The sequence below is a fragment of the Copadichromis virginalis genome, linkage group LG7, assembly GCF_057382275.1.
Source record: "Copadichromis virginalis isolate Kocher_CV1m ecotype Utaka linkage group LG7, C_Virginalis_male_GT1.1, whole genome shotgun sequence".
Classification (NCBI taxonomy): Eukaryota; Metazoa; Chordata; class Actinopteri; order Cichliformes; family Cichlidae; genus Copadichromis; species Copadichromis virginalis.
In genome coordinates this window covers 9,857,233-9,883,545 of record NC_140624.1, presented here as the reverse complement: position 1 = coordinate 9,883,545, position 26,313 = coordinate 9,857,233, and the positions used below count along the sequence as shown (strand labels likewise).

The following is a 26,313-nucleotide window of genomic DNA, read 5'->3' as shown; positions in this document are numbered from 1 at the left end:
GTCTGCTATAAACCACCACAGAAATCAATAAAGAGCTGATAAACGTGTAACTTTAGAACTTTAAATGGCACAAGCAAATGCACAAACAATAACAGCTAACTTGTATGGTTTATCCTAACAAGCACAACACAAATTGTAAAATTTTTGTTGCGTTTTAATTTGCAAACTGTCTGAAAAAAAAAAATTAAAAAAAGTAATTAAGGATGACTCTTCACTTTTTGCTGCAAGCCCTCTTCAACTGCCAAATGAAGCTGTTTAAATAGTTTGCTTTTATTAGATTTTTAAATTTATTTCAAAGAATTTCCAATTAATATCTTGCAGCAAAAAAAAAACCCCAATAATAATTAACTGTGGATACATATAAGAGACATCATATGGTTCCTACTTGAACTATGGGTTCTACGTTTAACTACAGGCTATGGGATGTGTTGCAATACAGATCTGTTGTATTTACCATCTGAATCCAGATAATCATTGTTCACTAAAAGTGACAGGACACAAGAAATGGATACACTGTTGATACTATTCTCAGTTTTTTTTGGATTAGATGCATTATATTGTAACAGAAAATGAGAAAATTATAGACATAATGGAATGGGAATACTACATGCTACATTCTACTGTGTAGAACAACACTATGAGTCTAATCAGTAAAGATCTTCAATGATCACATGATGTTTTAAACTCTTTCTTGTACAACATACAACAATCTATGCCTCAACAGGCTGCCAGTCTTACAGGTGAGCTAATGAAAGTTACATGTGTAAGCTTGTGCTCGCTCATGTAACCATGGACTCTAGCCAGAGACTTACTCACACAGAAACACACAAACACAGAAATCATTTAGTAAGATTTACCCAGTCTGATCTCATCATAGGGATGCTCCTCTGGTATAGCAGGTGATTAGCAAGGATGTGTGGACATTAACAGGAGGACAGAGATTTGCTTTGGTTGGATATTGGGGGCGGGAGCTAATTATCTAAACACAAATGAATCATCTTCATGTTAGAGGTCCAACGAAGTAGCTTATTCAGCTTTGGGAAACAAATAATACTGATGATTTTTGCTTGGCATGCATGCAAATTCATGTAAGCACACATAGAGAAACTACTCTTGCATCCCTAAATGTGTTTTTGATCTGTCATGATAATCAGACAAGAAAAGATAAAGAAAAAAGATCCTCCTATGTTCCACGATCTCTTTTACTTGTTTTATGTCTTCCTGTCTCCCACTGTTAAAGAGCCCTACTACTATTAGCAGCTCATTCATTTATGAATGCAGATTAGATGAGATCCATTATGTATCAAACCAAAGGTCATACATCCCTAAAGAAAACGGCTTCTCAAGCTGAGCCTCCCTTTGTGCCAAGAGAGCTGGTCATTCTTTTTAAGATTGTAAAAACACTAAACAGATTTTTCTTTCTATTTTTTTACTAAACAGGGTTTTTCCAGGCTCAGAATGGGCATTGTGGGGTGGCACGATAGTAGAGTGCAGACTTACTCTGTGTTACTTTATTTGATAAAAAGCTTTTTGAATTTTCTGACCATCTGATAAATAAAAAAGTGAATTACACTTAATTACATGAAACCTTGATTAACAAGATAAGTGTTCTATACACAAAAGAAAGAAACCACAAAAAACAAAACTCATTAAACCTGAACGGCCAGGACCTTAAGCCTTTCAATAACCAGCTGACATCAGTGACATATTTCTCATTTTATATCCTGAGACTACATAAAGGCAGTAAACGCAACATAGTTATGGTTATGATGGTCACTGTTGCATAAGGGAGCCAGATGGTTAACTTGGCCGGGCCGGGGTGCTGGCAGCTATGCAACGATAAGCTCGTTTCCTGCATGGCTAACATGAAATAACGACAAAGCAGTGGGTTTTCACATTAGTGGCAGGGTTATGGATTTGGTTTCACAGACAGAAAAGCTAGTGACAGCAGATCCATTCAGTGGATGGAAGCATACTAGGCTGCTGTTGAGTCATCACATTCACAATAACATTTGTGTCAACCTCAGTATGCATCACTGTTTCATAAAATGCTGTATCACTTGGTTTTCTACAGGAAAAACAGCACTCTGATAGCTTTAAACAACAGCAGTATTTCCACAAAACAGACATGATACTATGAAAAGGAGGCGTCAAAACACACAGGAGGAGGTCTGCTGAAAAAAAAGTTTGTCAGGGAAGACAGAAGACAGAAAACATTTTGGTGAATACTTCTGTATGTGTAAGGACAGTGAAGGCATCGTGGCACTAGGTTTAGAGTAGTGTTTGAGTGACACGCTACTGAATGTTTTTAAGAAAGGAATAAGAGGGAAAAGGTATGGTGTGTGTATGTGTGTGTGTTTGTGCATGTCGATCATGTGTGGGGACATTTGTGTGCTTTGGTTGTTTGCACAAAATCCAAATTGAAATGCCAAATTGACCCTTAATCTGTACTTCCTGTGCCTCTGTAGATCTGAGAGCAACATAAGAGGTCTCCGCATGAGTGTTGCCCTACTCTCTCTGGTCTTTCTAAGGACATGAGGGAACTGTTTCCATTAAGCTAATGTGGGTTTGATCCATGGTGATGTATGTGAAGTGGCAGGATGTAGGGATGTGGGGTCAATGCGGTGCTGGGTGTCTGTGGACAGGCGATAAGAGAAGGGAGAAAAGCAGTTGTGTGTTCAGGGAGAAGCACTCTAAGAGAGGAGGAAGAACACAATATATGTATGCAAACCAGCAACCAATAGCACACGGGACCTGTTTGAATTTGCATGCCCTCTCCTTGAAGTAATCACGAATTTGTACTGAGATTGTACACACATCACAAGTGGATTCAAACAGGGCCAAGAGCTACTTGCTTCACTGTAGGTGTAGGGTTGACACACTGTGGTGTGCGGGAGAGGTACAGGGTGAGAAGAATATTATTGCGTTTACCTTCTACGTCATTACAGTCATAGTCTTGAGTGAAGCATAAATGGAGACAAAAGCACACACAAACACATGAAAGGAAAACCACTGCACCTCTGTGTAAAACAGAAAACAGCACATTTAAGAGGTTAATGAAATGATAAATCAAATGTCAAACTCAAACATCAGCGAAATGACTCCCAGACAGAAAGATTACATAACTGCTATGCAACAAAAAATCGTAGTGAAGTAATGGTTTGGTCTGCTTCTGAGAAGTATGAGAGCATAGGAATGTTTGATTTTTCTTACACTGCAAGAAACCCAACTTTGATACTCATGCAAGCCACATGTAGTTCTGGACTTTGCAGCACATCGTAAACATTGGTGATGATGGAAAGTTACTGTCATGCTATGAAATACAACATGTTAACAACAGTAGTGTTATTACTACCTACTTTAGTAGGTTTAGGGAGCTAGTCAAACATGTAGTAGCCATCCTACCTTTGACCCGTTCTCCACGGTTGAGTTGGATCTCTCCTTCCCCCTGTGGCGTGTAGGGCTTGACCACAATGAAGGTACGTCCTGGGACGGCACTGTAGAGTTTCCGTTTGGGCCCGCGGGAGCCTGACAGTGCTGGAGGCGTGTGATGAGGTGGGCTTGGGTCTCTCTGCACAGAGCCAGGGCTGTAAACAAATACATATGTCACTGTGGTGATTCCAGGGAGCTGGTAACTGAAGCCTGTGGTCACCGACATGTTCGTCAGCGGGACAGAAACCTGGTGACACCCCCTGGTTGTTATGGTGGCCAGGGAGGGATTCATAAACAAGTTCCAGCACCTGCCAATGAAGGGTCAATAGTCAGTGTTCCATGGGAGAGTCATCAGTGGAGAGCACACCCCTCACAGCCACTACCTCACCTTTCCCTTCTTCTTATTCCCTCTCTTCCCTCCTTAATAGCAATAGACAGTATCCTCCTTGCTCTCTTTTACCTCCTCCTTCTATCTCTCCCCTCTCCCTCGCATCCTAATCGAGGTAGAAGCAGAAACATAACGGTTAGAGGAACTGCACTGCTTCCTTTTCTGTGTGGTTCTGCCAGATCCGTCTGGAAGCCCCCTCCCCTTAGTCCAACACATCCTGAGTTGGGTGTCCAGCAGAAGTCCCCTACAGAAAGGGACAGAAATCCCCCATACGTCCCCAATTCCAGATGCTCCAGGCTGGGTTACAGATCTTGCCTCGTCCTTGAGTCCTGGTTGTCCTGCTGTGGAGGAGAGAGGCTGGGTTTGCTCCCCAACTCCCGTTCCCTCTCCCGGGAGTCCCGCCGCGTCTGCCTCTCCTCTCCCCTCCACCCCTCACACATACACGCTCTCTCACACACGCTCGCACACACTCTGGCAATGCTGCTGCTACTGCTGCTGCTGCTTTGCTCCGTGGCTCCCCTCCCCTTTGACGGCTCGCTCACATTCACACACCACAAGCCCTCTATGTGCATTCTAGCTGTGTGCATAGGCACATACACAGACAGCCCCCTCTGCTCCCGCTAACACTGCACCTTCACTAGCACGGCACATGCCGCCACCAGCATGTTGCTAACACGTCGCTTACAGACATACACACTCGTCCCAGAGCACGATTGATCTCCTGCCTGTCTGCCTGCGAACGTGCACGCACCATGGCTCCCTGAGGCAGGCAGTGATAGTATGTGTATGTGTGTGTGTGTGTGCTTGTGTGCAGTGGGGTGGGGGTCAAAAAGCTCCAGCCGATTTGGTTTAATTGTCGCTCCTCCCTCTTTTCCCTCGTCTCAAATCCTTTCCCTCTCTCTCCCATTCTCTCGCCTTCATTTCACCCTGTTATCCCTTTTCTCCTCAACATTTCTCTCTGCTGCGTCTTCGTTCTCTCTCTTTCCTTTTCCATCTTTGCTCTCTCTCTCTGGCGGTGAATTCTAATACAGCAGCAGCAGAGCTCCGCCTAGTCTTCATTCATCACTTCTTTGCCACCGCTCTGTAAGTTGCATTCAGCGTCACTTTGCCTCTTGTCTGATCAGAGCTTCACCATAGGTCAAAAAACAAAAAGCAATACATCTATAGTAATCACAAATAGGAGATTAATAAAAATCAAATGCTTAAAATGGCATTTCACCAATCTGAGATGTTCTTGTTTCTGTTTCACATATAGACAGGAGACTGTATTTTTACTGTAACAAGTGGTTTTCTTATGCCCTGAACTTGGACCTTGATGCTACTCTCTGCAACGTTTACTTAAAAGACAAGAAATCTCTAAACCTCTTCATCACTTTCACTCTCTTTCACTCTTTTGCCATTTCTCCCTCAGCATATTGTATCAGTCACTTTAAAGCCTTCATTCGATCCTTCACCAACCTCATGTGCCCTTTCCTCTTATTTCTAAATCCTTCGGTCTACTCTTTCCCTGATTTCAAGCATTATTTGTCTCTTTCTCGCCCACACTCTCTATTGCTTTTCTTGCTCTCCTCATCTGACCCAGCCTCTCTTTCTCTGCTTCCCTCTCTATCGAAACAACAGCTCGCTGACGGCTTTCCAATTACCGCCGGGACTGAGGCCCAGAATGGCTGCCGCATTTTAATGTCAGAGCCCGAGCACTGAACATCAGCAGCGTGCACAGCGGAGGAAGCGTGCACAATTGGAGAAGCAAGGAGTTGAGGCTATGTCAGAATGACACAGATGTGGAAAAAAACCCCTTAAAGGACCATTTCATCCATTTCAATAACTCATATATACCTCCTCCCATCCACTACACTTACTGTGAGGTTGTGTACACAGCCTAACCTTTGCTGGTCCTTGCAATTAAGCTGACCGGACCTGGGTGACACATATTATCTACTGTATGTGTCAGACAGAAGGGAGATGTTGGAGCTGTTTTTGCCCTCTCCTTGCCTGTAATAAATTGCTTTAGTTGCCAAGGATGAGGTTTAAACGGCACTTAGAAAAATTCAGATAAAAATCTTAATGATCATAAACCTGAAAGAAAAAAAGAAAAAAAAGAAAAAGCAAAGTGGATGAGCTAAGTCAAGCAGACAACTACAGCTGAACTGCACACATAAGACTCACTTTGTGTCACTTTTCCTCACCTAATTTATCAAACACGCCCTCTAAATTTAGTGGTCTAATTAAGCTGCAAAGTTCCCATGTTTCCCTCTCTGCCACGTCATTGGTGTTGCTCCCCTGCTTCGTGGCTCTGCTGCATTATTTATTCCCCTCCAGCACACCACCATCCACCTGTAGGCACCGGGGGGATTTTTACTCATCACTTCCCAATTTGTTTGCGTATTATGTTTGTGGGAAGTGACGAGCTTGGAGCCCAAACTCCAAATTGTAATTATACTCTTCTGCTGTAATAAATTATTCCAAGCTTTGATTTGCCTGACTCAAGACGAGCCTAAATGGCTTTTATTACATTTTCTACTTTCTCGATGTCGTTGTCAATGTTGTATATCAACATTTCTCAATAGAAAGCAATTTCCATTGCAAGAGTTAGTTAACTGGTTGCTTCGGGTATATCCTAGATTGTTTTGTGTTCTCCGTGGTTATAATATTGTTTAACAGCTTCCTGGAAGAGGGTATCAATAAGCTTTCTAAAATTAGTCTGAGATGGACGGACAACAAAAAGTTGACTATTTAAAAATGTTAAAGGGATTTCTAATTGATTTATCATGTGGTGTTGAGTGGCAGCACTCAGCAAAGGCAGCTGGGTCCTTGCCTTTCTCTGGAGCTTTATAGAGTCCATATCATCAAAAACATTCACTGCGCTTTTTTTCTTTTCTCTTGTTTTGCTGCAATATTGAGCGTAGCTTCAGAAAAATACAAATGTAGGACCCATTACATCTACCCTTAAGCATGCACTTGTGCACAAACTCCTAATGCAATCTACAGTATGATGGATACTCATCGTTTCCTAGGACACCAGGATTTGTCTCCGTTACGATGGCAACTATCAATTTGAGAAGAAGAAAATTCAGGTAAAAAAAAGAATCCCGAAGAGTCAAAAACATGAACTGAAACTGTAAATTTGTCATAAAATATTTGATTTGATTTATATAAAGCTCCATCCTGATTAAAAAAAAGTGCACTGCAGCTGTAGCAATAATTCAGTTTACACAGATCACACTGACCTTGACACTTAGTATGATTTTATTCCATGTGCAAATACAGTAAAAAAGGCGATGTCAGATAATATAAGATCCAAAAATAAATGTTATCCCAGTGATTACACTCCAGTTTAGGGGATAAAACCCTTTGGGGAAAAAGTGTATAGGTTTTACAAAAAAGTCATTTTAATTTTCAGTGTACGAGGAAAAAATTGAATAAGCTCTGCATATGGTAAGTGCAAACATTTCCATGTCAGTTATCAGATTCCTAATTAGGATTGATTTTGTTTTGTTTTTTTGCAAAGACAGCTAAAAAAACAGATTAATATTTGAACAGCTTGTTAATAAATCTAGCTCTTTCAGTTTGTCTCTGTGCGTGAAATCCCAGCATAAGTCCAAAGATGCAACTGCAAATGCCATTTTTACAGATGCCATCAAAACTAAGCCGCCTCAGTGTAGCATTTTCTCACATGACTGCCTTGTCTTCTCAGGTAAATGGCTTTTTCCTCAAATAGCACAGCTCTCTAAGGTGAGATGAGCTCATTATAAACACAGTCATAATCAGCATCACACTTTGCATCGTAATGATCATCAGTCTGTCCTTTGCTTTACTGCACATGAATGGACATGCTATATGCTCTCTCATTCTTTCCTGGGCAACATGGGAGTGTTAATGGCTATCAAGGCCAAAGCAGAATTTGGACTGTGCTCACTGGGCAGAACATATTAAGGTCTTAGACAGCAAATCTGTTTGTACACAGACAGCTTATGCTCTGCAGGGTCTTTAACATTAAACTAAATTAGAAGCAAGAGTCAACTGGTGTGATTAACACATAACTCTAAACTGCGCCTCAATCTCATATGTGGGAGGAGCTCAGCTAAACAAACCCCTTATAACGAGAGTCTTGCGTCTTTTCATAAAATAATCGCTATTCACTTTTCACTGTAATATAAAATTTACCCAAGATATGAAATAAAGTATGGGAGGTGTGATTTATAGTAACTTACATCACATGTGAACTCCTTCACATTATGCTTGGCAATGGGCCATAAGCCTGTAGATAGGTGATGTGCTCTATTTGTAGAGGACGTTTTCTATAAGAACACCTCAACATGTTCCTATAAAGGTGCAAAGGGAATATGGAGAACCGAGGCCTTTCACTGAGCCATGAAAGTCCTTGATCATAGCTAAAAGAGTTTGATAAACAATTTATTCCTAACTGAAATGACAGATTTGTATGTATCCCGTGGCCTTGCTCACGAGTCAGCCTAAAACAGCAACAAAGATTGCCAGCGCTTATCGATGTGGCACCTGCAGCGATACAGGTGTTGTACTGTGAAAAGGGACCTGATCAGAATTTCAGCTATCACCTGTAGTCATGAGCTCTGGAAACTGACAAAAAACAAGGCAGTAAAGTTATGTTTGCTTCACAGGTTTTTGGACCCTCAGGGACAAGATGAAGGACTAATGTATGCAGAAAGGATTTGGCATAAAAACCTTGAGGGGACATAAAACAGGAGAAGACCCTGGGGCAGCCCTAGAATATAGTGAAGGGATTACATATTGAATGTGAACTGGAAACACCTCAGAAACCCCAAAGTAGAGCTGGAGGATGTGACTAGTGGGAACAACATCAAGGCTATCATAATTATCAAGCTTCTACCGCAAATGAGTGTCAGAGCGTGCTGAACAGAGGTTAAGCTACTTGAAGAACTGGTATGTTACAGATCAATGCCAACAGCTTTGGAGAAAGACCAGCTAAAAGTAAACCACATCTACATTATTGATGAATACTGACCTGACTCTGAACATTTAACAAAATGAAAGCCATACATCTAGTTTTTAAAAAGCCTATCCAATCAAAGATCGGCTATGAAGGCCTTGGACCGGAAATGAGTTCATCACGGTGCTAAAATAGAGAGACAAACGACCACTCACACTAACATATACATTTACCACTAATTTAAAACTATTAATTAAGCTAACATGCATGCCTTTGGACTGGGGGGGGGAGAAACTGGAGGACCTAAAAGATGAGAAACCAACCGGTAGGTTCAAAATAAGAACTTTAATGCTGTGAGATGACAGTGCTGCCAGTCGAAACACAAAACAACACTAAAATGACTGCACATAATGCACTATACTGCATGAAATTACCATAATGTGGAATTACTGTGTGGCTAACCCAGTCCAGAGGGCAGTACTCTTTTAAACAAAGATGGAAGAGAAACTGCTAAATGGATCTGTGTTAGATTACTCTAAAAGATCAGTCCCTCTCCCCTGTGTCCTTCTTTGATGTATGAATTTTCCGCAGGTAAAGCAGAGCAAGCTCAACACTCCTTTTTCTCCTTTTTGTTTCTCTACCCTTTTCCTGTCCTCTATGCATACCTCGGGCCTATGGCCGTGTTGAGGTGCCATGAATAATCTTCACACCGCCAGTGTCTGGTGTGACTAATGCATAGAAAGGAAGGATAGAAGTTGAAAAAGAGGTGAGGAGAACAGTAACAGAACAAGTAATTCAAAGTTGAAGGGAGCAGCACACCTCTCACTTTTATTTGTAACATAATGGTCATTGTACAGTATATCAGCAGGGAAATGAGGCCTATTTGTTGTGTGACTGAATTTTTATTTAAAATAAACTGTCCCCTAGCCTCCCGTGAGTTGAGAAAAAAAAGGACGGAAACAACCAACAGCCCAAGCAACGATCTAACGGAGCCTGTGCTGGCTGAGTTTTAAAAAAACTAACTTGGCTCCGAAAAACTGAACAGCTTCATCTCTTATTTAATGTACCCTGGTCAGAGGGCATCTCATATACATACACTTCTAAATAAATACTGACGAAATATTTCCCTACTGCAACTGTGGGGAAAGTTGGATACAAAAGATCAAATATTGTATCTATTGCTCAACAACATCACAAAGTGTCTATCTGGCTGCTTGAAATCTTTCTTACAAACCCAGACAAATAACTGAGAGCTCAGGTGCACAGTTCAACATCACAATTTCTGACAATGACACTGACGAGACAATGCTCCATTCTTGATGATTAATTATATCTTTGTGTTGTCAGCCCATTACGGCAAGTAGCCAATTAACCTTTTACGACAGAGCCAAATTTGCTTTGTCCCGATAAAACTGTGCCATATTATCATATTAACATCATGAATCATGTCTAATCATACTGTCTACTACATCAGTTGGAGTTGGAGTGAAAATCGTAGCCACAGCTTTGATTATTGTTAGATTTTGATCTTTAAATTAAAAAACAGAAGTCTAACCTGTTTACCCTTTCTATTGTCTCCATCTAAACCTTTAGCTGAAGGGTAGCCAAATCCTGGCAACACTGCACACACGTGAGGAGGAGGAAGTGATGGTGAGTTCCACAGGAACCTGCTAGAGTTGGCTGTTGACTGGCCAACTAATTTCACACTCCCCTGGCACCCATAATGCCTCTAGAGTTACCACAGGGATAAACAGAAGGTCAGAGAGTGAAACGGAGAGAGGGAGGGAGAAATATTACAGAAAAAAATATCCAAGGACAGCATCAGTCTCACTTGGGTGCAGATTCTGGCCATGGAGACCAGCTGCTCGTTTTAGGCTTTTTATACATTCTCACTTTAATCCATGGCACACTAAAAAAAAAAAAAAGGTCTCAACGTTTTGTGTACAAAAGACTGCGATATTTCATTTTTCTTTACTTTCATCGTTCTGCCTTTTGTGTCACTTTATGTAAGCCTTGTGCACAGTGACGACAACAGCAAAAGATGTATATCTCTGTCAGTGACTGTTCACGCCAACGCAGCACCAGATATAGTAGAAAAGGACGCACTTACTTTGCGATCATTATTGGACATAACATGCTTCACAGAAAGAGTGGAAGGTACATTAACGATGCGGGGAGACTTTTTTTTAATTAACTAAATTTACTTCATGTATTCCACTTCATTTGTTTCATTTTATTTGATTGTGGTACACTTAGTGCATACACTTTGGACTCTAGAGTTTTAGTGTTTAGTGATGCGTGCAAGTCTTTTATATGATTTAGCAGATTATGCTGAATGTTCTCTGGCTGCAAACTGCAGACGGATGACAAGACTATGGAGCAGTGTTTGCGTGTTTGTGTGTTAATGACAGAAAATGAGGTAAAAAAACGTGAGCGCCTGTGAACGTGCGCGTGTGAGTCTCTTTGATGGATGGAGTAAAGTGACAAGAGAGTATTAGAGGAGAGAGGAGTACGGCTGGAGCTGTGTCCGTAATGCAATTCCCTTGACAGACATCAAGCTGTTTCACACAAACACACGTACATTTGCACAGAGCGTGCGGCATCGCGGAAACACATTAGGTGGGCGCTCTATGTAGGTGATCTTGTGCTGATATATGACCATAATAAAAAGCTTAACAAGTGTCTGCAAACCAGTTTAATCTTTTGGTTCAAGATGTGATCAGAGCTCTAGTTTACTGTGCAGTTTGTCTGGTGGTTCAGAGGGGAAGAAATTCGTCCCAGCATCCTGCAGCACCAGTTCATCTGCTGTATTTATCTATCAACTACGTGACATTACTCAGAGATGTAGCTTCAGAATGTCACCACTGTCTCTCAGTATCTGTCACACAACCCAACATCTGAACAAACACACATTGGCAGCTGTCAATTGGTCCCGGTGGTGATAATCATTAGTCCCTTTCCATCTGTCTGTCTCTGACCTGTGCACGTGGTTGTGTCTCCACGTACGATTACATATACCACATCTGAAGTATGTTATTTGTGATTCCAGCACGATACCGCAGATGGGCTTGTTACATAAACAGGGTTTTTATTTATGCCTAACACTCATCATGTCACTGATCATACCAAAGCACCCTTACAACCCATGGGCCACCCAACAGCTACGCCAAATGGAACCGATACCGATCTGTATTTCAATCTGTCACTACCACATTATTAACATACATTTTTAGATCCAATACACAGTTTTGTAGCCAGGGTGGACTTTCACATGTCAAAGCCTGAATGAATAAACAAGATTCTGTACTGACTGATATTATGTCATGATTATCACAAGCAGCAGACTGTAGCAGATGGAATAGGATGCAGAAGGCTGCCTGGTGACTAACAAGTGATTCAGACACATCACATGGGGCCCTTTGCTCTCTGAAATTAGGTTTAAAAATCAAAGTAGCTAGCAAAATCACAAGGGCAATAAAAATGATGTACTTAAGTGAATAGCTGCCAAGACTGACAAATGTGAGACATGAATTAGAAACAGGAAATAAAAACAGATTCACTTTTTTTATGAAGCTCTCTGCTAAGTTGAGTAAAAAAAACGCAACTGAACGCAGGTTATTACAAACCTGAGTCTTCCACGAGGGCCATGCCCATGAGGGTAGCCGTGGCTGTGGGACCGTCTAGGAACTGGTTTGTCATCTTCATGCATGTGATGTAGAGACGGTGAACGGGAATGGGAGGATCTGGAGCTGCCAGTACTCTGGAGACTGCTGTCAGGGATCTCTCCATGACGACTCTGATATAAGACATGTGTAAAACATCAATCACCTTCCCTGAGATCATCCTTCTCTTTTACTCCTTCACTCTTTCTTATGAATGCATTCATTTTTTTTAGGTTTACATTTCATATCTGCGCGACTTCGCTTACTTCTCCAAGGCTGCTGTGCTGTTGCCCAAAAGCAGGCAGACTGCGTAGTGAAGGGACGGGGGAGTGACCCTGGCGGCCACGGGCTTCTCTGGTTGGTTGAGCATGGATGTGATCGTGGTCCCCGTTCAGGTTGTTGTCGCTTGCAGAGCGAAGTAAGGAACGGGGTGAAGGCAGGGGGCCAGGCATCACACGTCGACGGTTGGTGTAGGAGGGAGTCTCCCTGAAAGGCACTAAGAAGAAAAATTACACATAATTATACACTGTTGGCATTTCAGTAAAACCTTAAGATGGATTTCCTAATCCACTGAAGTGGCTTATAAATCTTAGCAATTACCATATTTTAACTTTGAAGGATCAAATACAGAATAAGATAAAAAAGTATATAGAAAGGGATCACTGGACTTTTTGGAATTTGTTTGCAAAAAAATGCAATTTGTTACGAAGTTCACTGTAATTTCTATTTCAGCATGCTGAATGTAAGAAGAGACACAATGCCTTTATGACGAGAGTGAGGCATTACATCCTGCTCACACCAGATGGCAGAGTTTTCCTGTACTTTATTTCAGAGAGAGAAACTACTAAACTCAGCAGGGATCCAATAATCCTCAGGAACATTTTCCAGTTCTGTTACATTTTCATCTCTTTCACTTTTTCTTCTTTGTATTTTCCACTGTATTTAAATTATAATCACTTTCCGTGACCTCCTTCGCTATCTAGGTCGAGCTTGATGCCTCTCCAAGTCTACCTTCACTTAATTCAATTCAATTCTATTCACTCAATTCTGCGCTCTGTATTGTAAGGAAAAGCCCACATTAATACAGAAATCAGACGACCCTCTATGAGCAGGCACCTGGCAACAGTGGGAAGGAAAAACTCCCTTTTAACAAGTAGAAACTGCAAGCAGAACCAGGATCAGGGAGGAGCAGTCATCTGCCATGACTGGTAAGGGGTGAGGGTAAGGAGATCGGACAAAAGACACACTATAGAAGAGAGCCTGAGTTTAATAATCATTAATAACTTAAATGCAGATTGGTGTAGTGAGTGAAAAAAGATGAGTGAAGAAGTAACACTTAGTGCATCATGGCAAGCCCCCTACACCCTAGGCCTTTCGCAATGTAACTAGAGGAGGATTCAAAGTCACCTGATCCAGCCCTAACTGTAAGTTTCATCAAAAAGGAAATTTTTGAGCCTAATTTTAAGAGTAGAGACAGTGCCTGTCTCCCAAATCCAAACTGGTTCCACAGAAAGCCTGAAAGCTGAAGGCTGTGCCTCAGATTGTACTTTTAAATACCCTGGGAACCCCAAGTTCACTCTGTCAACTTACCAACATCTGATGCTTTGTGGACCTTAACGATTTCTGCCAGGTCAAAGTTCCCAGCTATAATAGCCACCTGGAAATGGGAACAGAGAAACGTACAGGGAGTGGAAAGGAACAACATGAAAAAACATTTCCGTCCTAACTTTTTCACTAAATATTCAACACTTTCAACACTTTGTTGAAGGAGATTGTGTAAAAATCTGTATAGCGCTACACTGACCAACCTCCATTATGTACAAGCAAATTATATTTGATGTGCATAAAACAAATGTCAGTATGTCAGTATCAATTTTCTGCTTCATCAGCTATAAAGGCTGGACTCCAACATCAGGTTGCATATTTCAGTTAATTTAGCTGTGACGTACTAGTGTGTAAACCTTTTGTATACCTCACATACCTGAAAAGCAGTCTGGCTATTGTAGTTCTTTATCTCTTTATTGGCTCCCCGGAACAGGAGAACCCGTGCACAGCTCTCCTGAAGGACAACAGAGAGTTGTGTGTGTTTACCTATAGGAGTATTACATGTCACTGTCCTTCATTCTATTGTATGCAACAGCATACAGATATGCAAACAAATACACATGATGACTCCCAAACACAGATTCTAGATAGACACAGCAATCACTTACATATGTGATTCTTTGGAGCACTTATGGATGTTGTTTTGCAGCTTCTAATTGTCCTCTCAATTAGACACGGACAGTTTAAGAAGTATAAGTCATGTTTAACGAATTGCTTCACATCTACTGTCTGCATTAGTAAAAATAGTTTTCTGAATGTCAGACCAGACAAAGTGCACCTAAAATTAACTCCTCGTCTGTTAACCAGTGCAGCTATTAATGGGCGTATCAGCGATGGGCCAAAGAAAATTGTATGTCTCCAGAATCTGTTTTCTAACATCACATGCTACTGAAAAAGGACGACCAAGAAAAGCACATCACACCATGGAGGCAAGATGAATTATTTTAAATTTACTAGGAAAAACTTTGTAACAATTCGGACAAGGTTTTAGAAAGTCAAATATCAAGAGGAGTATAATAATTTGTGTGCTATGCAGCATGACAGTGGTTGCCAGAGGCAGCATTACAAGCAACCTCTTTGATCACTTCTAAAAGAAACAGACTTACAAAACTGTTTGAAAATGAGTCTGACAGAGGTGACAGTGTAAAAAAAGAACAAGAATGTCTCTTGAGAAACGCCTGTGGCTAAAACATGAATTTGTGAATTCAGGAAGAAGCCCGTTCCATGAGGTACTTTTAAAAAAATACAAGGCAGGCATGTTTGAATTCAATGAGTTTTTGACAACTAAGGCACTATTTCATGACGAGAAGCGTTGGTGGAAGAACACTTTAACTGCTGCAGGTTGAATCTAAACAAAAATATGATCTAAAGTACAAAGAGAAGTTAGCCACAGACATATGCCGTGTTCCCACTTCAGAAGGCTTACACTATTCCTATAGACATACAGTAACCTTAACCATAACTGCTACTAGTCTAGCCCTGACACTAAGGCTTCACTCCAAATTTTCTTGATCTACATTATGGCTTTTAAAACCCAAGACAGACAGGTCCTCATAGTGTGACTGTGCATACAGATTCATGTTTCCACAATATGTGAAATAATCCCCACCTATATCCACATCATTGCAGTGATACAGTACAAGGCAACATTTTTTCTAGACTTTCTTGTATTTTTTTTTACTGGTTTTGTGCAATAGTTTTTAAGATGATTCGAAGGCCTTCAAAGGCTTTATTTGGACACTGATTGCTTTTTTCAGTCCAGTCCTGAGCATTTTCAGAGGAATATTTGCATTTTTTTTTTTGCTTGTTTGTTTGCTTGTTAAGCAACTTAACACTAACCTATGAAACATTTAAGTATAAATGTGTCTACATGTAACAGCCAACTTAGCAAAGACCCAATTTCAAATTGTATGTTTAGGCACTTTACTGTCAAGTCATTTGTTCCCATTTATTCAGCAAATCTACTAAAAATGCCAGACAGATAATTTGTATATTTGCACTAAGACAGTGATTTTAAAACCACTAATAGAAACTTAACATATCTTGGCGTGGAAACTACAGTATCTGAAGGTCCTATCTTTAAAAAGAAAAGAAAAAAAGAAAGAAAAAGAAAACAAATCCAACAAAGTCTGAAACAGAACATGAGAGAAGCATCTGGTCCTTCAGTTGATGGATTTTCTGTTCAGTGAGCCCTCATCAGAAATGGTCTCAATGGAAGGGTAGCTTTCAAGAAGCCATTGTTAAGGAAGGAAATAAGGCAGAAAGGGCAAAGAGTTGGCAAATTACACAAGAACCGGACTAAAAATCAGTGGCAACATGGAGGGATGAATCTAACTTTGACAGAAAATGAGCAAGGATCTCAACATTATTAAAGCAGTGTGAGGTCATCTTGGCAGAGAATGGAACAAAAGACAGCCAAACTCCAGAGAAGAGAAGTACAGTTTAAAAAACCTGGAGAACCATTTCTGAAGTTTAGTTAAAAAAATTACAAGATATAGGCCGTGCTCAAGAATAAAGGTTGTCATACCAAATACTGACTTTCATGTATGTTTACATACTGTATTTCTATATAAATGTTTCCACTTTGTAAATGCTTCAGTAAATAATAATTTTTATGACTTTGTGTATTACGTCTTGGACGTTTCCATCTAAGCAAATGTTTAGTACATATTGAATTTACTAATTGCACTGTGTCTGGCTGCGCTACACACATGTCTTTGGACTCAAATGTACTCAAATGAGTACATTTAGCAATATCAGCCAGAAAGTGTGAAAGCTCCAGTAAATATAGTAAAAAAAAAGTTGTCGCACAAATACTTGTGGCATGACATTTTGTAGGTGGTTTGAAAAGGTATTTAACATAATATATAGCTTGTTTGAAAAGCAACAGATTAATTCGAATTCAAAAAGTGTGGGTATAAAAAACATGGGCTTAATTTAATAATAATTAAAAGAAGGAGAAGAAGAAAAAGAGGAAGGAATCTTAACAATTACAGAACAGACTTCCTGATTAGTTCACAACAACAAGTTTCCGTTTTACTCTGTGTAGAACTAGTGTGACATACTGTGTGTAAATGAGTACACACCCCTAGGCAAGAAAGCCCAGCTGTAAATTGACAGGATTGTGTGTCCATGTGCTGGCTGGTTGAGGGTCGATATGTAATTTAACACAGAGAGCAGAATTAATAGGACTAACCTTTCACTAAAATCAGCAAAGTAACTCTAGTGACTCTTAGTGAGTCACACACATTCAGGAACATGCATGCCCAGATTCATTTATTCTGTTGTTCAGTTAATACATCCATGTGGTTTTACTCTTCAGGCTGTTTATAGCAGATGATCCACTCCTGTATGCACTGGAGCACCCTCTTCTGGTAAAACACAGATGCTAGTATTGGCGGGGGATGTGATGGATCACACCTTTAATCTGTTGCTTTTCAAACAAGCTATATATTATGTTAAATACTTTTTCAAACCACCTACAAAATGTCATGCCACAAGTATTTGTGCAACAACTTTTTGTTTACTATATTTACTGGAGCTTCCACACTTTCTGGCTGATATTGCTAAATGTACTCATTTGAGTACGGCTGTATATTAGGCATGACGCCAGGTGAAACACAAAGAAATAGGAAAAGTCTCTGTAAACACTGATGGTGAATACACCGAGTATATTTAAAAATAGAGCGAGTGTTATATGCATAATATATGATTACTCTTTATGCTAATATCTAAAACACACTTGAGGCTAAAATTGCCAAAAAAGCTATATAGATAAATGCCTATGGCTATTAGATTAAGTAATGCTAATCACCCATACCTCAGGCAGCTGCACACACACAGATACACACACACACATACACAGGTAAATAAACGCAGACATTTTTCAGTGTAAAGCCTCATAATCATCATTCTTCGAGAACGCTAAATGGGTACAGGTTTTCATTCACGCAGGCCTTCGAGTGCATATGAAAAATGTACAAATATATTTCCATCATCTCTTTGGTGTGACAACAGAGAAGAATGGAGAATATATATCAAGGTTAGACAGGAATGCTACAAGTGAAAGAACAGAGGAAGATACAAAGACTATGTGAAGGTCGTTTAGAGTATAATGCGCACCGCAGTCTTTCTTTCTAGCAATGACACAACAAGGCCAGGCTAGTTCAAAAGTTTCAAAACTTTTCCAAGCAGTCTCTATAAGGAGATAGAAAGCAGCGATAATAAGTGTCTGTCACACAGACCAGGTGGACCTGAACTTTAGCATTATTAATTATTGCTTATTAATGCAACTTTGGCATTTAACCTGCAAGGTAAACATGCATGTTATATTGGTATTAACCTCGAGTATGTGTCTTGACTCAAACGTGTGTTCTAATTAACCTAAAGTCATTATGCACATGCACAGGCACGCACACACACACAGTCTAATTACAATGTGGACCACATGTGTTCCTCTTCTCTGCAAGTCTTCCTACAATAATCCATAATCCAGTTCTCACTGCTGTTTGTTAGATGTGATTACTTTAGATTCATAGACATACAAACAGAAGTGATTTAGATCAAGTACTCTTCACTAACGATCAGGTCAGTCATGTGTAAAAAGTGTGACAGATGGTTCCTCTAACAGACATGTTTATACATTTGAGGATTCCTTTTGCCCTTAAAATTGAAGCAGCAGATCTGGCATCCTTCACTGAAAAGTGAGCATGCTTTTACAGTTGTTTGTGATTAACATCAAAGAGGATTTAAAATTGAAACATTTATATCAAGCTAATATGTTATTCTTCTGTGCAACAACAATATAATAATTAACGGTCTAGCAGGATATCATTGGTCTGACTGCTTTGGATAGATCCGTTTGTGTCTTGCACAGCCTCTGTTTAATTTCACTCATCAGTGTTGCCATTTTCTACAGTACTTTGTCCCTTCTAAATCATTAAACCCATGACCTCCTAAGCATGTGAGCCCTGCCTTCATTCACTGCTTCTGCCAAGCTGAAAGCCCACTAAGTAACTTAAATAGCCAGTCAGACCCAAAGAATAGGGCCTTCGGGGCAGTGCTCAAGTACATTTTATTGATGATTACTGAATCTTTTTATTCAGCAAACTCCATCTTCATCTTTCTGTCCATCCATCTGTATGGATCTATTGACATTAGAACAACTGGTTTCCCAGTTGATTGTAGCAGTGCATTTCTTACTTTTATTGCACGTAAGCATTCATGTAGGCCTGCTTTTGGCCTTCTGAACCCCCCTTCGACACAATTTTCCTGGGATTGATCAGCTCAACGTCGTATTCGTCTCGAGTGGCAGGATAACAGCAGTCCTCATCACAAGAGCTTGGACAAGATCCATTACAAAACTAAAGACTTTAAAGTTGCAGAAAAAGAAAGTTGCACAAGTAACTGTAAATTAAACTATTTACCCAGTCTGTCTGTGGCTGCAAAAAAAGCAGGCACACATGAGTTTCAATCAGTTCAGAGGATTTTATACTGGCAATATTTTCCTGAAAATATAGCTAACTACTGTTTGCTAGTGGTGTAATTCTTCAAAACCACTGTTAAGTTTATACCTTGATTTTTTTTTTTTGAAGTGATGAAAAAAATAAAGAAGAAAAAAAAGTCCACTCTCATAGTTAAGGTGCAAAGTAGGAATGATGTTGGAATACATTTGTGGTCACAGATTGAGAATTACTGTATCCCATAATCATTCCTGCATATTTAGTGCGGCCATGCAAAATACCACCTTCATACAATTAAAATCTTCAAGTCACCGGCCCTTAAATTACACAAGCTTAGGTCAAGATATTGCTTTTTTATTTAGACCTTTTAAAGAACAGTGACCAGCTACGTGACATTTTCACTGCTGAAAGAAGAAAAACGCTGGAAAAATAAGACAAACGATAGATATAAAAATGGGTGCATTAAATCTAGTGATAGCTGGAATAGGCTTCAAGCCCCCTACTCCACGCAACCCTGAAATGGTTAAGTAGGAGAAAATGGATGGATGATACCTCTAATTCAGAGCAAAGGTAAAGATCTAAACCTCAAACCAAGTCTTCATACTATTTTTTTTTCATACTAAATTTTAATGATTGATGTTTTGGGAATTTCCTGGTCTAAAAAGAGAGACCGTGACAATGTAATTGTGTAAACAGGTCCATGTTCCCACTACATGAGTAATACATTACACACACTCTTCTGAGCAGTGAACATGAAGTGCCTTAAATCACACGAATGTGTTACAAACAATAAGTATTAAGTATTTATACTGTGTTCACCACACACACACACACACACACACACACACACACACACACACACACACACACACACACACACACACACACACACACACACAGATAATGTGATGTTGATCATCATGACTGAAATTAGCTGTGCAGCACTAAGTTAAACCACAACATTCCAACACACACAAACACACACGTTTCAGTTCATTTGGGAGAGAGAAAGCGAGAGGAGAAAGCACTTATTTAATGTTAATCAAATCTCTGCTTCCCAGCAAAGCTGTACAAAAGCATCTTCTCTTTGAGAAGCCTTAACCTAGCCTAGTGTATCACATTTAATACATGCAGTTCTTTGACACTTCTACATCATCAGTGTGATTTTTACCCCCTGAAAAAACAAAATAAATTGCACAGCCAGATGTAGCGAATACAATACAATTCAAAAGTCATTCACGGAAATTCCAATTTCATTAATTTTATTTAAAACAAATTTGTCAGATGGTTCAATAAACTCTCCATTTTCAAAAATTAGAATTTTCAAGGTTCAGGCTTCATGGGGTTAAACCAAAAAGCACCTGGCTGCTCTACATCTACATGGTTTGCTCAGGAGAATTCTGGTTTATACTGCCCTCATCTCCCACTACCCTAATCTACTTCTTGTTCATTCATATTACGAAATACTGCACGTTAACATCAAGCATTTATCCTCATTATTATTAATATTATTATTATTGTTATTAAAATATTGTTTTATTTGAAGCTACTATATCTAGATTTGAAGCTACATGCAGATTTTCTTGTAGATTACACGGATGTCAAACTCACTAAGACTCACAGCCATCTGGCACTATGAAAGCTGGTAGGCACGTATTCACAGATTTATACTTGGATTTGTGCAGTTTTGTTTTGTTTTTTTCTGTTTGGTTTCACCAGAACAAAATACAAACTAATTCTATAAACAAGTATTTACTATCGTACTATAGCCTGATAAAAGTTTTCAATTATCTGAAAATGTTGGAAACAGTGAAATTAGACTGGGTGATATTTATTAACACGGGAATGGAAACTGTAGCTTATTTAAAACTGGTACACAATTCTCCTGCCATAAATATTTAATGCGTGCAAACCCGAAGTGGGAAATAGTGCCCTACATGCACCATTTACTGTTTGAGTAAGATTTGCTAAATAAGTATATAATGCCTAGTCTGTCAGACAAAGTTTTATTCTAAAAATTAAACAATCTATGAATACGTACTCACCGGACACATTATAACTGCTCAGCCAATCAAATTTCAGCAGTACATTGCACTTAGTCATTTAGACATAGTCAAGATGACCAGCTGAAGTTTAAATTGAGCATCAGTGCAGTGCAAAAATCTCTTGTTAATGCTGGTCAGAGGAGAATGATTCCTCTGAGTTGGTCAGAAGGCGACTCAAAATCCACTTGTTATAACACGAAAAACCTTGAAAACCTTTTCCTTGAAAAACAGGAAATGGAGCCAACAGAAGATTGGAAAATAAACATCACCAAATAAGCACTGTTTAAATACATCAGTCTGCCTGAACCATGTCCATCCCTATGCATGTATGACCACACCTATCTTCTAAAGGCTGCTTCCAGCAAGGTAACGAACCATCTCACAAAGCTCAGATAATATCCGACTGGTTTCTTGAACGTGACAATGTGTTCACTGTATTCAAAAAGCCTGAAAAGGGAGATTCACAGGACGGATATGCAGTAAATTTGCAGCAACTGTGTGATGCTATCATGGCAGTAGTAATCACTGAGAAAATGTTTCTAGCACCTTATTGAATCTACACCACAAAGAATTAAAACTGCTGTGAAGGCAAAAGTCCAACCCAATGCCAGCAAGGTATACCAAAAGAAGTGAATGGCATGTTTATATGCGCTGCACTGACATCTTCAGTATGAGAAACGTGGGCTTAGCGTTAAGAGCAATAGACGGGGCATGGAAGCTGTATGGCAATTATAAGCAGGCTCAAATGCATCTTTGTTTAGAAACACGATCTGCAAAGCATCAAGAATTAAATTACATTCTATCCCTGCCTGGTGCATACTTTAATGCAAACTGTATTAGTAACCCACAACTGATAAAATATCTCTAATTGTTGCTCACTTCAGTGGCACAACCACACTTAGACCAATTCTCTTCAGTTGGCCTTTTTAGCCTGGCATCAAAATTCATACAATGGAGAAAATTGCCAGGTGGATTATTCCTGTGGTTTCGACGTTATGAATCCGTCGACGTTATGAAACACACACAAACACTCGATGCAGCGTGGTGGCTGTTCTGTAACTTTACAGACACTGTAAGTAACATCCCTGGAGTCTCTGAGCTTAATATATGTCCTTGACCAAGAAAGTTGAGTGGCACAGCGTTCAGTGCTGTAGCACAATCATTGCTTCTACTATTCGTGGAAAACAGGCATAGACAAATACTTACACTGAAAGAATATATCGTCAGAGTATTCAAATCCTTCACCTTTTGCATGCTTTATGGTATTCAGCTAGTAGGGTACAGTATAGAAAAGGAGACCCTGTTTTTGTAAAGGTACCACAGTTCACACACTGGTAAATAAGGCACTGATCAGAGCAAGGATATATCTTATCCTTTGATTCTTCCACAAAGCCCTCAATAAATCGGAAAAAAGATTAAGCCTGGATCCTGCAGCATATTCCTAGACAAACTGAGTAGCTTAGAGGAAGGGTCACAGTCAAGGAGTCAACCAAAAACCCAGTAGTTGCCCTAAATGAGGTTTAGAAGTCCTCTACAGAGACTGGGGCAGTTGAAAGGATAACAGAACTCTATCAATTAGTAAAAGATCAAGACAACAATGAAATGGCTTCAGGACAAGTTTCTGACTGTGACTGGTGCAGCCAAAGGGCAAATGGAGCTTGAGAGGATCTGTCAGGAAGATTAAAATAAACTGACCAAATCCAGGTGTGTAAAGCCTGTAGAGGCTTAACCAAGAAGACTCAAGAATGCACTGGCTCCCAAGTGTCTGAAAAGATCTGAAATCCTTTGTAAATACATTTTCTTTTGTTTTATGCATATATTTGTTTACTTCATCCTTATGGGTTATTGAGTATTTACCGATATGAAAAACATTACAATGAAGTCCAATAAAGGATTGTGCACATGCAGGATTTCTCAGACCTACTTCACAGACAACAGATGTACAGTGCAAGATTTTTGAGTTATTCCTAATAGAATATTTATGTATAATTTTAGTTTTTTTAGACAACAAAAATCACTAGTCTAAAGCGTATTAAGAAAGCCAACACACTCAGCTGAGAAGCTAGCTCTGGTGCCTGTCGTATAATGTAAATGCATCAAAGAGCCATTAACCACCATGTCCTTGATTTTTCACCCTGCTACTGAATGTGACATTTCTCTGCTGTACTGGCACTAAACATCTACACTGGATGTAAACTGTGTAACGCACAGGGCTACAACACAAATGCAATTCCCTTCATTCTCCAAGCAAATAGTCCATAAATGTTATTTATGTTTTTCCTGAAACAAGTGTTTGTACCTGGTTGTAGAGCGCACACACATGCAGAGCCGTGTTTCCAGATGCATTTTGAGCACTCATGTCGGCTCCATAGAATAGCAGGTGTTCCAAATGCTGCACATGGCCATAGCGACATGCCTGAAAGGACAGAGATAAAACATTTACACTAACAGAGTCAAAAAGAAGTAAACACGGTCTCTGGGAAAATAATGCAAATTAATGGGATAACAGTGATATATGTAGGGAAATGAAATGTTTTAAAGAATGACAAAGTCCAGAAATGAACCACAGATGCAATCTGCATTTGCAACTTAAATAAGTAAATTAGTCAATTTTCGGGTCTTAAGGTTCATCAAGAGCCAAAGGGCAATAATCGCTGTATTAAAATAGTCCAAAATAACAGGCAAATGTAGCAATTTCGCCAACAAGGTAACAGAGACTTGTTGCTTGTTAAATGCCCCATCACCCCTGCAAGGAACTGTTATAAGCCAAGAAAAATCTCTCTTTAAAATGGCCAAATTAATATAATGTAACCATAATCTTTTCTTCATCACAATATAACTGTATACTGGAATAGTTTGAATTTATCATAATCATAATACAAAGAGAAGCCAAGATATCTTTCTATGTCTTTATACAGATTATCTAAATGGTTGAAAGCTAATCTTCAGACCATGCTTTTCCTTGAGCTAATTCCTTTCTAAAAAATATTCTCACCTATGCTAACAGTTTCTAAACAGAAGAGGAAATCTTATTTGCATCACCTAAGGCTAAATGAAATCTGTGAAGCTCTGCTGGCAAGAGTTATGCCTTTTCCTACTTTTTCTGCTTCTTGTTTCACATAACTCTGAGCAATAAACTTTTCATCTAATCTCTATCTTTTCCTTCTTCTTTTTTGTCTCCAAATCTGTGGTTTGTGCGCCTTACTGACAAAGAGGTACACGATTCTCCCCAGCAATTGTTCTCTCACTTCTGTATTCTGTCTCGCTAACAGTGTATGACAGCAGTGCGAATGTGCACAAATGATTCCGGGATTGTTGTTGGTTATCAGCCCTTTTGCAGTGTATCCTATTGTACACAATACATGCCCAAGGAATGCTAATGCTCGGAAGGGCACAGAGAAGGGGAGAGATGTGGAAGGAGAGTTAAAATGAAAGGATTGGAGTAAAAGTGTGATGGACTGAAGAATTCTTAGATTTACTTTATTTTTGGGTAATAGTGAAAACATACATAAGAACAAATAACTGTAAAAGCATCTTTGCTCTCTTATCCTAAACCCCCTCTATATTTTCAGCAAAGAGACTTCCTGGGTGATTTCACTAAACTCTTTTACGCAATCTTGTCATGAATTGCTTTTTAACACCACTTCCTTAAAAAGTAAGAAGGTGTGTGTTGGTGAGATGTGGTTATTAGCATAATCTGCACTAAAGTTGCTTTGTGGATGTCTTTCTTGGGCTGTGTGGCCAGGCCCCGGAAGGCCATACACAAAACCACAGATGCAGTAAAACAGTAAAAAGTTTATTCTAAATTCATTCAAGTGTCCTTGGGTAAAATACGGAACTCCAAGTTTCTCTGCTGTAATTGGTGTGTCAGTGTTTGTGTGAACGGTTGAAAGAAAAGTGCATGATAAAGAGCTTTGTACAAGCAGTATGCTTGAGAAGTAAGTAAGTGTAGACTGTTTTGACATTTCACTACAGAAATGTAGAGGCTGAGTCAATGCCATAAAATCTCTTAAACAGCATCTAGATATCCCTTCGCGTATGAGGCCTTTTCGTCTTTCCAGTACAGCGAGCTTCCTTTGAGCTGACATGTTCAATAAAACCCTCACAAACACAAAGGCTGGTTTAGTTCACAAATAACTTTTACATTTCGTTTAAGACTTTTATTAATTTTGTTTATTTTCCTTGGAAACAAAGTTCACTTTAACTAATCTCTGCAATCAAAAACAAATTGAGAATGTTTGATCTTGCTCATAATAACTTCCAAGTAAGAATAATTGCAATACCTTGAGATCAAACACACTTAAGCAGTGTTGTCTAAGTAACTATGGAGAAAAAGAAAAACAGACAGATGAAGGTGAAATTCATGTCAACATGTAATAAAAAAGGTTTGTGTGGGAGACAGACAAACAGATACTGACATGATCCACGCAGCCCCTGTTTAATGATCCGCGTTCCTCTTGGTCCTAACTTCAAATTTCTTATTATATTCACGGGAGGAATACACAACCCCCCCCCCCCCCCTCCTAATATAAAGCCATAAACATTTGTAAAGACAAAGAAGGTTCCCATTCAAATACACTAAGCTTGATTCTGTTACTATGTTGCCACTCAACATTTGACATGCAAGAACTTTCAGACATAAAAATCCTGACACAAATAAAAACACTATATAGGGACTATGCATTATCTTTATAGGGCATGACAAGCCTGTATATGTGTGTGTGTGTGTCTAACATTATGTTGGCAGCACATTGTAAATAAATAATAATAATAAATAAAATTCTACACTTTA

The 26,313-nt window shown here is 39.5% G+C and overlaps 1 protein-coding gene across 1 annotated transcript in view; it reads right to left on the bottom strand.

Moving 5' to 3' along the window:
• shank3a (SH3 and multiple ankyrin repeat domains 3a) overlaps positions 1-26,313 on the bottom strand; it is a 255,418-nt gene that overhangs the window by 68,871 nt on the left and 160,234 nt on the right. Inside the window, exons 9-14 of the mRNA XM_085461600.1 lie at positions 23,821-23,937; positions 14,391-14,468; positions 14,000-14,066; positions 12,676-12,905; positions 12,374-12,543; positions 3,406-3,587 (exon numbers count right to left, since the gene is read on the bottom strand). Of these exons, the coding sequence (XP_085317726.1) occupies positions 3,406-3,587; positions 12,374-12,543; positions 12,676-12,905; positions 14,000-14,066; positions 14,391-14,468; positions 23,821-23,937 (844 nt within the window). The remainder of the gene's footprint in view (positions 1-3,405; positions 3,588-12,373; positions 12,544-12,675; positions 12,906-13,999; positions 14,067-14,390; positions 14,469-23,820; positions 23,938-26,313) is intronic.